This window comes from Corythoichthys intestinalis, chromosome 11 (genome assembly GCF_030265065.1).
Source record: "Corythoichthys intestinalis isolate RoL2023-P3 chromosome 11, ASM3026506v1, whole genome shotgun sequence".
NCBI classification, from domain to species: domain Eukaryota; kingdom Metazoa; phylum Chordata; class Actinopteri; order Syngnathiformes; family Syngnathidae; genus Corythoichthys; species Corythoichthys intestinalis.
Window position 1 is genome coordinate 39,735,597 of NC_080405.1, and position 14,776 is coordinate 39,750,372.

At 37.8% G+C, this 14,776-nt stretch overlaps 1 protein-coding gene across 1 annotated transcript; it reads left to right on the forward strand.

Moving 5' to 3' along the window:
- Positions 1 to 7,425: 7,425 nt before the first annotated feature.
- On the forward strand, positions 7,426 to 11,322 carry LOC130924338 (uncharacterized). Its single transcript, XM_057850814.1, has 2 exons — positions 7,426 to 8,035; positions 10,594 to 11,322. The coding sequence occupies exons 1-2, from the start codon at positions 7,466 to 7,468 to the stop codon at positions 10,969 to 10,971; spliced, it is 948 nt and encodes a 315-aa protein (XP_057706797.1). The 5' UTR covers positions 7,426 to 7,465; the 3' UTR covers positions 10,972 to 11,322.
- The last annotated feature ends 3,454 nt before the right edge of the window (positions 11,323 to 14,776 follow it).

Sequence of the window (14,776 nt, forward strand, 5' to 3'; positions counted from 1 at the left end):
CAAAAAGGGCGTAGGTTTGCATAGGGACGGTAGGGACATAACACTACCAACTTTTCAGGATGCTAAAATTGTCCCCACCAACTTTTAAGCAACCTTACCTTTTTAGCATGATATAATGTTCAGTTATATAGAGAATTTAGATCTTTCAATAGTTCCATATGTTGTAAGGATAGAATTGACCCTACCATTATTAAGTGAATTCTTTTCATTATGTTTATGTTTGCGAATTAAAAAACAGACATTTATTCAGGAAGTTTTCAAAATGTTTCTTTCGTATTTTTTGCAAACAAAGGTTTGAATCGAACAGTGTATCATCTGAACCAATGCACGTAAAAGTTATTATCAGTAGATAAGGATTTATTTTGCCTATTAATTAATTAGGTTCATACAGTATACATAAGAAATGTGGCCCTTTGCCCCCTTCATCCAATCTGTTTGGTCTTATTTATGTCCCGTCCCCAGCAAAAAGTGTAGCTACATGCAGGTTATGCTGTTATATCGTCCCTACGAATGTTAAGACCAAACCTATGCCCTTCCAAAGTAACGGCGGTTTTTGTGGTGAAGGACAGGCGCAAGACCACAAAGTTTTCATTTCAATCTTATTAAAAAAAAAAAAAAAAAAGAGCTTAGACTAAGAAAAATACAATAGAATATTTAAAAACTAAATTTTGGCCTTAAATAAAATATTCTTTGTTTTTCTTTTCACACTTTTTGTTTAGCAATCTGTAATGAATTGATTAAAGTATCAGAATTAAAAGTTTTAAAAACAACTGAATATTTCACTAAAGGTCAGAATTGAATTCTGTGGTTTTGTACACCACTCTTTACTTTCATTAATGTTGCATGAATTATAGAATTGCGACGGCCAACACATTGAGGGTGTAGAGTAGGGCTGTCCCAAACGACTAATTTCCTCACGATTAGTCAGCCGACTATTTTTACGATTAGTCGACTAATCTAATTTTTTTTTATTTTTTTTTTACTAATTTAATAATGACATTTTTGTTAAAGCTTATTAATTCACAAAAAACATTTTGGAACACCTAAATTCTTTATTAACGTATAAATAAATAACATAAATATCAATAATAAATCACAAACAATGAGGTCAAATGCTGCTGGCATTAACTGTTGAAAAAAAATGTAAACGGAAACACTGTGACTTCACCTTTTTAACAGGAGTCAAAACAATTCTTACTCTTTTTGCGGTATGTCATTGTCTATATTGTTCTAAATGTTAAAATGAATTGCAATGTCCCAGACAATCACTTTCAGAAAACTTTGTGTGAGTTCAGATGCTCTTTCCGGTGTGCATTCCGCATTTTGGGGGAGGGGAAAAACTGTTCAACTTTTGTTTGTTTTAACCTGAAGATAACGCAGAGGGCACACTGAAATATTACCACATTTATTTTGAATGAAAGGCACACATACCCACAGTAACAAAAATTAAGTATATAGTATTAATTTTAGGGCTGTCAAAATTATCGCGTTAACGGGCGTTAATTAATTTTTTCACGTTAAAATATTTGACGCAATTAACGCTTGCAATGAATGACCCGCTGGCATACTGCCTCAAACATTACAACGAGGCCGTTTATGGACATTAAGAGTGAAGAGAATGCCACCGGCCCATACTCATGTTATGTCTTCTAAACGTGGGAGAATTAGTAGTTGTGAGACGTTTATGCTGTATTCACAATGCATTGCAAATTGCTATTTGTGCGCCACACATATTTCGGTAAGTTTTCTTTCTTTTAGTGGCAATTATGTGTCTCTTGTTTTATTTTGGGTAAGATATGTACAGATACAGTATATGTTATACAGTAAAGGCGAGTGGACACAGGCGTTCTTTGGACCGCGCCGTTTATTGGCATAAGCTTCTCCTTCACAACAAACATAAGTATCGTTTAGTGAAAGCACAACAAAAATAATATTCCTATCTCTCAAAAAAAAAAAAAAAAAAATGTTCTCAAAAAGAAAAGCACTTCAGTCTATAGTAACGAGGGCCTATTCTGACACACAGTTAAACAACAATGCAAAATAAACTGGCATTCCATATCAATTTAGCTATGCAAAATACACGTAAAACTTTTCACTCTATTTTTATTATTGTTATTTTTATTCTTCTTATTATTATATTAACTCTACTTTTGATTGAAAATTTGACAAATTTTATTAAAACGAAAACATGAAGAGGGGTTTTAATATAAAATTACTATAACTTGTAACTATAACATTTATCGTTTAAGAACTACAAGTCTTTCTATCCGTGGATCACCTTAACAGAAAGAATGTTAATAATGCCATTTGTGGATTTATTGTTACAATAAACAAATACAGTACTGATGTACAGTAATTTGTATGTATATATCCGTCGTGTGTCTTATCTTTCCATTCCAACAATAATTAACATAAAAATATGGCATATTTTAGAGATGGTTTGAATTGCGATTAATTGCGATTAATTACAATTAATTTTTAAGCTGTAATTAACTCGATTAAAAATTTTAATCGTTTGACAGCCCTAATTAATTTTATAGTATACTACAATATGTAAAACTTTATAATATTAAATAACTAACATTAGTGCAGTCATTGATTACAGTAAGCAGGCCAGAGGTGTTTCCATATATATTTTTTATATTATGTATATACAGGATATATGTATATATTTTCCCTAAGTGGGAGCTTCCATGATCCTAATAAATTTAATAATAATTTTAAAAAATATATAATTATATTAATTACTTTAATAAAATAAAAATGTGCGTTGATATGACGCACATAAAGGCAACTTCCATTTAAAAAATCATTAGTGAGTTGTATGGACTTACAATCCGCTAGCTTGTTGTTTCTTGTTGTCTTCGAAAATTATACTTGGGTGACTGCGCTTCAAGTGTTCGTTTATAGCCGACGTGCTCCCCTGGTATGCGAGCTCAGCTTAGCAAAGAGTACACAGAGTGGCACCCTCCATATTTTCCTTGAAATAATTCCAGGCTCTGGTTATTCTGCTCCGCTTTTTTGGCTTTATGCCGTTTTCACGTGTAACCATCTCTGCCCTTTTTGGAAATTGGCGGTGTTTTCAACTCCTCACCGGCGATTCACTTGGCTCGTTGTCGTCGGTTCGTCTGGGTTCGTCCGATTTCCTCCTCGGGAAGGCGGCGGCATGCATAAAAACACCGAGAGGCGTCAGATGGCTCTTTAAGGATACTTTTATTGACCAAAACAAAAACGTGGGGGATGAAGCCACTCAACTCGGCGCTACCCGCGCACTTTTCCAACTCGCCGATCTCGCTGCCTCTCTCTCGCTCGCTCGCCCACTTTCTTCCTCTTTGCTCAATCTGACAACGCCGGTCACATTGAAATAACAGCGGCCCCCTTAGGGGTGCCAGTAACAACCGCTTGTATCGCGAGCGCCTGCCATTCTAAACTTTATCCGCATGTAATTTTTTTAACCCATCATTACCCGTCGACGGTATGTTTTGCCCGTCGACGCATTTACGTCATCGATGACGTCGACAACGTCGACTAGTCGGGACAGCTCTAGTGTAGAGCAAATGCATGTTGTTTTCTTACTTTTACGTATCGATAATATGTACCGTGTGTGCGTGTTTTGTGAAGAATGCTGATGAGATATGAAATAACCAGTAGCCAATTGAATAAGCTACCCTTTTTGGTTTATATATTTGGAAATCTGACACTAAAGGAGTCAGTGCCTCACCAACCATGAACCTCACCGCACGTCACTGTGTGAGAATATAGCTGGATCAGCGGTGAGTCTGGTGTACCAGGCTAGTAAATTACTTAATTTCTTATTATACTTAACTGATTCAAATCTACTTCAAGACATTTTCCTATTTGAAAAATACGGGAGCATACTTGCACTAAAGAATAGATTGTACTTGAGTTTGAAAGCTTTACTGTTGACAAAATATAACACCAACAGCCCCATACATTATGTATGGCTAAAATATCATAAATATCATTGTAAGCATATCTGATGTCAAAACTCCCAGTGTTAAACATCCACCATTTGAAAGAAAGAAAAAGATATTGGAGTTCCATTTTGTAGTTCTTAGCATCGTTGTTGTTCTGTCCAATATGTTGTACTGAAAGTGCTTTTGAAAACCAAAATATTGTATCCGTCGCCTGCTCTCAGTGTTTGTGACTTGTGTCCTGTGTGTCGTTTTGATCAGAAATATGTTTTGAGGAACCGACTGAGAGGCGGGCTAGCAAGGAAAAAGCCAACTGGAGCAGAAAGTGCAGATCCACCAGGGAGACCCAAACAGCAGTCCCATAGATGCCGGTATTAAAATGCACATACATTTTCCAGTATTATCATAGTGTCTTTTTTTTTTTTTTAAATAACTATTTGATGACTGTGTCATTGTATTAAATATGTGTCATATTTAGGAATGAATGTTTCATGAATGTGCATTTTGGTATAGAAATATCAAAATGCAGAACTTTATAAAATGCAGTATAGTGTGTAGGAGTGGGAATCTCTTGGTACCTCACGATATGATACGATTTGCGATACAAAGCTCAAGATAACGATGATCTGGCGATATGGTGATACAACGATTATCGATACATTGGTACAGGATTTTCTACATACAACTAATAAACAGAAAAACAAATTTCTGCTCTGAATTGGAATGAGTTTATCACTAGTGGATGTCCAATCCATTTGAAGTGGGAGGGTGGCAGCGAATGAACGTTCATTCGCTGCCATCCCTCCCACTTAGTGGATTGAACTCTATGGCCGTCAGTGGCAGCCAGTGCGGCAATGAGGTAATTTTGGGCCATTTAAGGTCATTTACCTGTTAATTTTCAGTTACTTCCTGTTGATTTTGGGGTATTTTATGGGTAACTTCCTGTTTATTGTGAGTTACAGAACAGGAAGTGACCTGGGAATCACCCAAATGAATAGACCCTACTCACCTACGTCACAAAATGACGTGTCGCTGTATCCGGCCGCCATATTGTCCGTATTTTTTAGACTTATTCTCATTGTTTTAAATTAGTCGTGCAAGTTATAGAGCAATTCATGGAAGCCCCGGTGTTATCTGACGCTGTAAACTCATTGGATGCGTTGCATAAAAGGCGTTATGTGGAAAAGCTTCAGTTTATCCAGTCGCCAGATCCATATTTGATGCCTAAATCGATGTTTTTCGACCCGCTGTCTTTGCCGTCTTTGCCTGACATATGCTAGCTACCCTTATATTTACAACTATCTTGTCCACACAAAATCAGCCTATTCTCACGAAAGTTTGAAAAACTTTAAGAGCTTGGAGGCTTATAAATACTTCGTTGCTGGTTGGGTGAAACAGGTCCTCGTCCACGAAAATTCGGCAAATTCGGAAAATTCTTGTGCTCGGGAAGGTAAGTTACGAAATTTTCAATTCAAAATCTTTTGTTCTTGCTAACATCCACTGTCAAGTCTAATGTATTTCATGTCATTTGTCAATGGAGCTAGGGCTTTTAATGTTTATATGGTTTAGCGATAGCACTCTCACTACATACATATATAATATGTAATAAATATGAAGTGCGGTAGCAGTACTCCAGATTGTCCCTAGTTGAATTTATTTTTTGGCTTTTGACCTCAATAGTGAAATTGTAAATTAATTGTATGACAACTGTCTTATTATCCCCTTATAATTATATATTTTCAGTTAGTTTATTCACAACGTCTGAGTGTATGTTGTCGGCGATTAGCCTAGCAATGACCTTAATTGTGGTTGTCAGTCCAAAACCCTCTAAATATATATTAAATGCATCTTACCAGATATAAAATGACTACTACATAATCTGTGGTAGTCGTTTGGAGCCCAGTTTTCTCGTCGAATTCCAGCAGTCAATCTCGCTCTCCTCTCCGGGTCTCTCGGAATACGGTAAAACTTCAAGTCTCTCGGTCTATCTTCTCTGTTTTTGCAACCGACCGCCACACACGACTTCACCATTTTGATTATTAATGTTAACGAACAGAAAAACACGCCATAATAGGAGGAATGTACGAAGCGCTAATGCATTAACATGACGAGTATACGGACAACATGGCGCGGGGGCGTGGCTGTGACGTCACGTGAGTAGGGTCTATAGGCAGTGATTCAAACTCAACAGGAAATGCCTTAAGATGAACAGCAAGTGACCTGTAAATGCCCCAAAAATCGGACCGAATGACTGTGAATGCTCTGTTTTTGAATGAACGAACGTTCCCAGTCTAAATGGATTGGGTGTCGATCACCGTCAATGGCAGCCTTAGAGTTAACTGAGACACTATTATAGTGGAAGATTTTGTTAGCAACTTGATGGTTCCTTTTTTTTTTTTTTTTTTTTTTTTTTTTTTTAAACATTGACACCTTTTTAAAACGAAACATAGATTCTTGACTGGAGCATATCGATAACCTTTTGGGATACAAAGTATCACGATATATCACCATTTCGATTTTGTCACACTCCTCATAGTGTATGCCATACGGGTTTAAGTGCACAACCAGGGGTGAAAGTGGGCCAGAGCGGTCAGGAATGCAGTTCCGGTATAAGATTCACGGCCAGAACGCCATGTAAAAAAAATAAAAATAAAAATGCTAAGCTTGTGCATTTCATCTCCAAGAACAAAACAATCTACCAACATCAGATTTACATGCACAAGTGTTAACAGGCATAATAAAGTGCTTGTGTAGCGTACATTCTTCACAACAACCATACTTACGGACAAATCTTGTCCAAGGATCATATAAGCACAACATTACAACGTAGGCGTCAGCGCGAGACGTCGTGCAGCCATATTGAACTGGCAAGAAAACAATAAACCATGTCGCAAAGCGACCACAAGAGTTCGCTGTTAGACAGCACAAAAAGCCTTGCTGTAAAACTTACCAAAAGGCAGAATACTGTCTGAGCGGGACATGTGCGTTAATTGCGTCAAATATTTTAACGTGATTACTTTTTAAAAATTAATTACTCCTCGTTAACGCGATAATTTTGACAACCCTAATATAAAGTATTATAATGTATTATACAGCACTTTGACAAGCATTTAACATATGGAAAAATCACTATACATTAATGCTACTCTGACAAAGTATGCTAATCTAACAGAACACCAGAAGAAGAAACCATGGATTCCTCTTGATACGAGAGGGTTTGTTAGACTTACTTTGTTTATTGTTTTGTTTATATATTGTAAATAAACAAATGTTTTGAAACCTGCTCCAGTCTTCAGGTGTTAGTGTTCATTTTCTCCCACTTACCCGAGGTCAAGTATTCAGTTAATTGTTCGTCCTGTGAAATGTTAAAACAATATTAACAAAGGCTTTCTAAAGTAGACGATACGCTACACGAATTACGCCAGATCAATAGGTGGCGTTAACGTACTGCTGAAGTTTGAACACCCCCGTCGACAGTGAAGAAGAACGGAAGTGACGGAAAAACCACAACAACCAAAAAAGATGTAACAATGGCGCCGGTTTTGAAACGTACTATGAAAGAGCTTTTTGTGTGGACCAACGAGGAGATAGAACTTCTGCTTCAGGTCACACTCGATTACAAAAAGACAAAACTGAAGGAGAATGTTGACTGGGAGACCTGCCATTCAAAATATGCTGACATCACGGACCAGTTCTTGGATCAATATCCAAAGCAACCGAAAAACAAGGATTTTCCGCACAGCACAGATGCCATAACGAAATCCCAAGTGGCCTCCAAGGTTAAAAGCACTCGAACTAAATACAGGCACGCAGTGACCACAGGGCGCCGAAATGGACACGGACGTGTGATAATGATATTTTTTGATGTGTGTGAAAACATATGGGGGAATTCGCCTGCTGCGTGTCCGCTGGACGCTGGCATCGAGACGGGGGAAATAAAAGGAGAGCCCATGCAAGAAAAAGGGATCAAAGAAGAAGTAAAGGAGGTGGTAAAAGAAGAAGTACAAGCGGATTCCCATTCATCTCCGATTTTGGAGTGTTCAACGGATTCGCCAGAAATAATCGAAATCTCAACTTCTGTGCCCCCTGCGATCGTCCGGGTAGGTTCACAGTTTGAAGCATAATGTATGAATTAAAAAAAAAAAACATTATTATTAAAACTACGTGCAGTAGCTGCACTGTGCTTACAAAATGGAAAGTAAACTCGTGGGTCACACGAGTGACTTGACTACGTTTTGTTTCCCACAAAAAAAGTTTTTACCTTACCTACAATAACGCTTCATAATGAAAGTGACTATTTTTGTTGATTAATAAAATAACCCGTTAATAATGATCATATTTGCTATACAAGTCTGGCCTACATAGCCCAACATTTGATGGGTGTCCAGTGTCCATATATGTGGACGCTATTTCTCAAATATAACTGAGTAAACTGTATACACTTATTGTTTTATGTTATTTACTCTTCTTTCATGCCACTTATCTTTATACAGTGCAGAGAACAGGTATTTGATACACTGCAGATTTTGCTGGTTTTCCCACTTGCAAAGCATGTAGAGGTCTGTAATTTGTATCATAAGTTCTCTTCAACTGTGAGGGACAGAATCTAATACAAAAAAAAAAAACAGAAAATCACGTTGTATGATTTTTAAATAATAGATTTGCATTTAATTGCATGAAATAAGTATTTGATACATCACAAAAGTCGAACTTAATATTTGGTACAGAAACCTTTGTTTGCTATTACAGATACCAAACGTTTGCTGTAGTCCTTGACAAGGTTTGCATACACTGCAGCAGGGATTTTGGCCCACTCCTTCATGCAGATCTTCTCCAGAGCCTTCAGGTTTCGGGGCTGCTGCCGGGCAACACGGACTTTCAGCTCCCTCCATAGATTTTCTATCGGGTTCAGATCTGGTGACTGGCTAGGACACTCCAGGACCTGAAGATGCTTCTTACGGAGCCACTCTTTAGTTGCCTTGGCTATGTGCCTTGGGTCATTGCCATGCTGGAAGACCCAGCCACGACCCATCTTCAGGGCTCTCACTGAAGGAAGGAGGTTGTCAGCCAAGATCTGGCGATACATAGCCCCATCCATCTTCCCCTCAATACGGTGCAGTTGTCCTGTACTCTTGGCAGAGAAGCAGCCCCAAAAAAATGATGTTTCCTCCTCCATGTTTCACGGTTGGGATGGTGTTCTTGGGGTTGTACTCATCCTTCTTTTTCCTCCAAACACGACGAGCCGAGTTTAGACCAAAAAGTTCAATTTTGGTCTCATCCGACCACATGACCTTCTCCCATTGCTCCTCTGGATCATCCAGATGGTCAGTGGCAAACTTCAGACGTGTCTGGACATGCACTGGCTTCAGCAGCGGGACCTTGCGTGCGCTGTAGGATTTTAATCCATGACGGCGTAATGTGTTTCCGATGGTTTTATCGAGACTGTGGTTCCAGCTCTCTTCAGGTCATTGACCAGGTCCTGCCGTGTAGTTCTGAGCTGATCCCTCACCTTCCTCATGATCAGTGATGCCCCATGAGGTGAGATCTTGCATGGAGCCCCAGAACGAGGCAGATTGACCGTCAACTTGAACTTCTTCCATTTTCTAATAATCGCTCCAACAGTTGTTACCTTCTCACCAAGCTGCTTGCTTATTTTCCTGTAGCCCATCCCAGCCTAGTGCAGGTCTATTATTTTATCCCTGATGTCCTTACACAGCTCTTTGGTCTTGGCCATTGTGGAGAGGTTGGAGTTTGTTTGTTTGAGCAAGTGAACAGGTGTCTTTTATACAGGTAACAAGTTCAAACAGGTGCAGTTACTTCCGGTAATGAGTGGACAACAGGAGGGGTTCTTAAAAAAGAACTAAGAGCCGAAATATTTACTCGTTGGTAATGTATCAAATACTTATTTCATGCAGTTAAATACAAATGTATTATTTAAAAATTATACAATGTGATTTTCTGGATTTTTGTATTAGATTCTGTCCCTCACAGTTGAAGAGAACTTATGATACAAATTACAGACCTCTACATGGTTTGCAAGTGGGAAAACCACCAGAATCGGCAGTGTATCAAATACTTGTTCTCCCCACTGAATATGTATATATATATATTTTCCCAATAAATACAAGTTAAACATGAATAAAACCAAAAGTAATTCAATTAAAATAAGTAAAAATAGAAATACACACTGATTCTGGCCCCCATTATCACTAAAGTATTTTTTGTTGTTTTGTAAAACGACATAGTATTTAATAGCGGTGGGAATCTTTGGGCACCTAACTATTCGATTACGATTCAGAGGCTATGATTCGATTATTAATCGATTATTGATGCATCCCACTCCCCAACTTAGCTTATCTTGGTCTTAACAGGAAGCAGCTGGATTTAGCCATGTGAAATGAGTTTTGTCATATTCACCGTCGCCACTAGAGGGCAGTGTATCCACCCAAATCAATAAAACTAAATGCAAAGACTTTCAAAACCAACGCCATTTTAATTAAATGAATACACAAAGAAGCTAAATTTAATTTGAATCTTTTTTCAAATCGAATTACTCGAGTCACTCCATTAATCGTCGTAGCCCTAAGTGGAAGTTTTGTGTTGTCTTACTGTATCTTATTTTGTATAGCAATAATGTTATTTTTCTCCCCTCCCCAAGCCAAAGCTTAGCTGTCACAGCATTGACCGACTGAAAAGAAAACAAGACCAGGAAATCCTGGAAGACTTGCAAATAAAAAGAAGAATGTTAAAATTGATGGAGGAATCATCAAGACGCGACGCAGATGCCATGGAACAGATGATTACAAGCATTGCTAAGATGAGCAGCACAATTCAGGAAGGCCTTGCCCTGATGAAGGAAGTATTTGCACAATCCGAAAGTAGCAGCGGTGGATCTTCTGTTTATATGTGCCAAAACTCAACTAAACCAGCCTGTATGTGTTTGCATAATACAAGAACACATCACAATCATGGTCAAGTTCCTCTGCAGCATGAATGCAATGCGGTCACTCATAATTGTTGCTGTTGTCGACGGTGATAGGGCACAGTTATGAGATGGTATAAAAGAACTGGACAAACCTATGGTGGCCTAGTGTTAGTTTACCGTTCCGGGTTCTGCCATGTTTCCTGTCAGTGTTGGTGAAGCGTTGTATTTTTCACAATGCTAGACTATGTTCAAGGTTCAACTGTATGTTCATGTTTAGACATATAAAAGTGAAATATGACGTCAGGTAATTATGGTAGTCATTTATTTTCTGCTTTATTTTATATTGTATTTAGGTCAGTAGGTTGGTGAGTCTGTTCTCGCCAGGGTTTTTTTTTTTTTTTTTTACGCTAGTCGTTTTGTGCTTAGGGATCTGGTATTAAATTTTGTGCTGTATCGTGCAAATGTGTGTTGCTATGAAAATTTGATTGCTTGAATGCAATTTGTTAATACAGAACCCTCTGTCCATTAAAAATGTTTTACTGTTAAAATATATGAAGCTCATTATGGTCTTCTTATGTGAATTTGTCAGTTTGAATTATACAATGGAGGTTGATTTTTTTTTTGTGTGTGTGTATGTGCTGGTGAACAATTGCAAGTATGAGTTTAAAATATATATCGATGTGTGTGTAGGCATGCACAACATATTGTTTGAATATTGCCATCGCAATGTGCGCATGCACAATCGTCCTATCTCAGGATGTGCGATTATTATTATGTCAACACGAAAACTTTTGGTTTGCTTTATAAAAGCAAGCGTGCAGAACATGGCTTCCTGTATCCCTTTTATAAACAGCAATCTTCATTCACAGATAAACCCCCTTAGCCTGGATTAAACGGTATATGAAATACAATCATATATAGACGTTTTGCAATTTTTTTGCACTTTGTTTTTAATATAAATAAATTATGAATAAATACAATTAAATTTAAGAGAAATCTATAATGCAACAATAAAAAATAAACTAAGATAACATTTCTATAAAGAAGAATATGACAAAGAATACATGCATATGTATACATGGCAGAAAAGACAGACAAGACTGAAAAAGTCTGCTCTTGCACTCCTCTTTAAAAGAAACTTCTGTATTTTTAGCCAAAACAACTGTTGTGTTTGATAGAACAATACCGTGGGGAAAATAAGTATTTAGTCAACCACTAATTGTGCAAGTTCTCCCACTTGAAAATATTAGAGAGGCCCGTAATTGTCAACATGGGTAAACCTCAACCATAAGAGACAATGTGGGGAAAAAAACAGAAAATCACATTGTCTGATTTTTAAAGAATTTATTTGCAAATCATGGTGGAAAATAAGTATTTGGTCAATACCAAAAGTCATCTCAATACTTATTTACCCTTTGTTGTCAATAACGGAGGCCAAATGTTTTCTGTAACTTCACAAGCTTTTCACACACTGTTGCTGGTATTTTGGCCCATTCCTCCATGCAGATCTCCTCTAGAGCAGTGAGGTTTTGGGGCAGTCGTTTGGCAACACGGACTTTCAACTCCCTCCAGAGATTTTCTATAGGGTGGAGATCTGGAGACTGGCTAGGCCACTCCAGGACCTTAAAATGCTTCTTACGAAGCCACTCCTTTGTTGCCCTGGCTGTGTGTTTGGGATCATTGTCATGCGAAAGACCCAGCCACGTCTCATCTTCAATGCACTTGCTGATGGAAGGAGATTTTCACTCAAAATCTCTCGATACATGGCCGCATTCATTCTTTCCTTTACACAGATCAGTCGTCCTGGTCCCTTTGCAGAAAAACAGCCCCAAAGCATGATGTTTCCACCCCCATGCTTCACAGTGATGCAATTCAGTACTCTTTCTCCTTCAAACACAAGAACCAGTGTTTCTACCAAAAAGTTGTATTTTGGTTTCATCTGACCATAACACATTCTCCTAGTCCTCTTCTGGATCATCCAAATGCTCTCTAGCGAACCGCAGAAGGACCTGGACGTGTACTTTCTTCAGCAGGGTGACACGTCTGGCAGTGCAGGATTTGAGTCCCTGGCGGCACATTGTGTTACTGATAGTAGCCTTTGTTACTGTGGTCCCAGCTCTCTGTAGGTCATTCACTAGGTCCCCCCGTGTGAGTCTGGGATTTTTGCTCCCTGTTTTTGTTATCATTTTGGCACCACGGGGAGAGGAGGGAGTTGAAAGTCCATGTTGCCCAACGACAGCCCCAAAACATCACTGCTCTAGAGGAGATCTGCATGGAGGAATGGGCCAAATTACCAGCAACAGTGTGTGAAAAGCTTGTGAAGAGTTACAGAAAATGTTTGGCCTCCGTTATAGCCAACAAAGTGTACATAACAAAGTATTGACATGAACTTATGGTATTGACCAAATACTTGTTTTCCACCATGATTTGAAAATAAATTCTTTAAAAATCAAACTGTGATTTTCTGGGGGTTTTTCCACATTCTGTCTCTCATGGTTGAGGTTTACCCATGTTGACAATTACAGGCCTCTCTAATATTTTCAAGTGGAAGAACTTGCACAATTAGTGGTTGACTAAATACTTATTTGCCCCACTGTATGTCCGTATGCTGCTATAGCAGATTCATGGTGCATTAAGCCCCCAAACTATTTTTAACTTGTCCGCTTAACCCTGGAAACCCCCGTTTACAGACGTCGTGCAACCGCTTTTGTTTCAACCCAGCCATAAAATGAAGGTAATTAATTATATTTATTATTAAAAATGTCTGTCATTTTTAGCTTACAATCATTAATTGATGTCTCATATTTCGATTAAAAAAAAAAACACTTTATGAAATTATTCACCCACATATTTTAAACTTTTAAACAAATTACGTCACAATGAAAAAAATGTAAAAAAAATAAATAAATAAAAGTCACAGATATCTACTTTTTTGTTACTGTTGCATTTTCTCAGAATCTTTAGATGATAAATAATCGATCCAAACAAAGAAAATTTGAAGAAAAAAAATGTTTCAAAGGGTGAATGTATGAAAAAAAAAATCCTGACCACTCCTTAATGTCTGTGATTTCTGCATCGTGACCCTTGTTATATAACCATGTTTCACTCATAAAATTCCCAAAAAATGGTGTGGCCATTCACAGCTGTGTCTTGACACTCGGTGATACATACTACATGAAGTTTTTGGATCGAAACAAGGTAAGTCCGCGATAATATCTCGTTTAAGTCACGGCGTCTGTAATTCTGCTCTCGCGTTCTCTCACATCCAGATAGGGTTTTGCTGTTTAAAAAACTTTTGTTGTTTTTTTTTTTCTTAAATGCCCTCCTGTCTAAAATATTTCTTCCCACAGAAAATGGAGATTTTAAGCTTTCCAATTATGTATCACACATGCATATCGGACAATTTTGAAATTTGGCCAAATTGGGTGTCTCAGAGCGGAAGTCGCGAGTGTTTTCCGCCATATACAAATATATGTTTTTGTATTACCTTTGTAAAGAAAAATATGGGGAAATTATAATGTTTGTACATTTCATTATTCCAATAAATCACTCGGTGATAAATGCCTAATGGAGTTTTTTGATCGAAATGAGGTAAGTACTTGATATTATCTCATTTAAGTCATGGCGTCTTCAATTCTGCTCTCGCGTGCTCTCACCTCCAGTCAGGATTTTGCTGTTTAATTTTTTTTTTTTTTTAAATGCCCTCCTGTCTAAAATTTTCTTCCCACAGAATATGGAGATTTTAAGCTTTCCAATTATGTATCACACATGCATATCGGACAATTTTGAAATCTGGCCAAATTGGGGGTCTCAGAGCGGAACTTCAAGTCACATGAGTGTTTTCCGCAATATGCAAATATGTTTTTGTATTACCCTTGTAAAAATATATGGGGAAATTATAATGTTTGAACATTGC

What these genes read in the sequence shown, in the direction of transcription:
- LOC130924338 (XM_057850814.1), top strand. Translation starts at nt 7,466, where the DNA reads ATGGCGCCGGTTTTGAAACGTACTATGAAAGAGCTTTTTGTGTGGACC. An exon ending in TGCCCCCTGCGATCGTCCGG is followed by an intron (nt 8,036 to 10,593) that starts GTAGGTTCACAG and finishes CCCCTCCCCAAG; the next exon opens with CCAAAGCTTAGCTGTCACAG.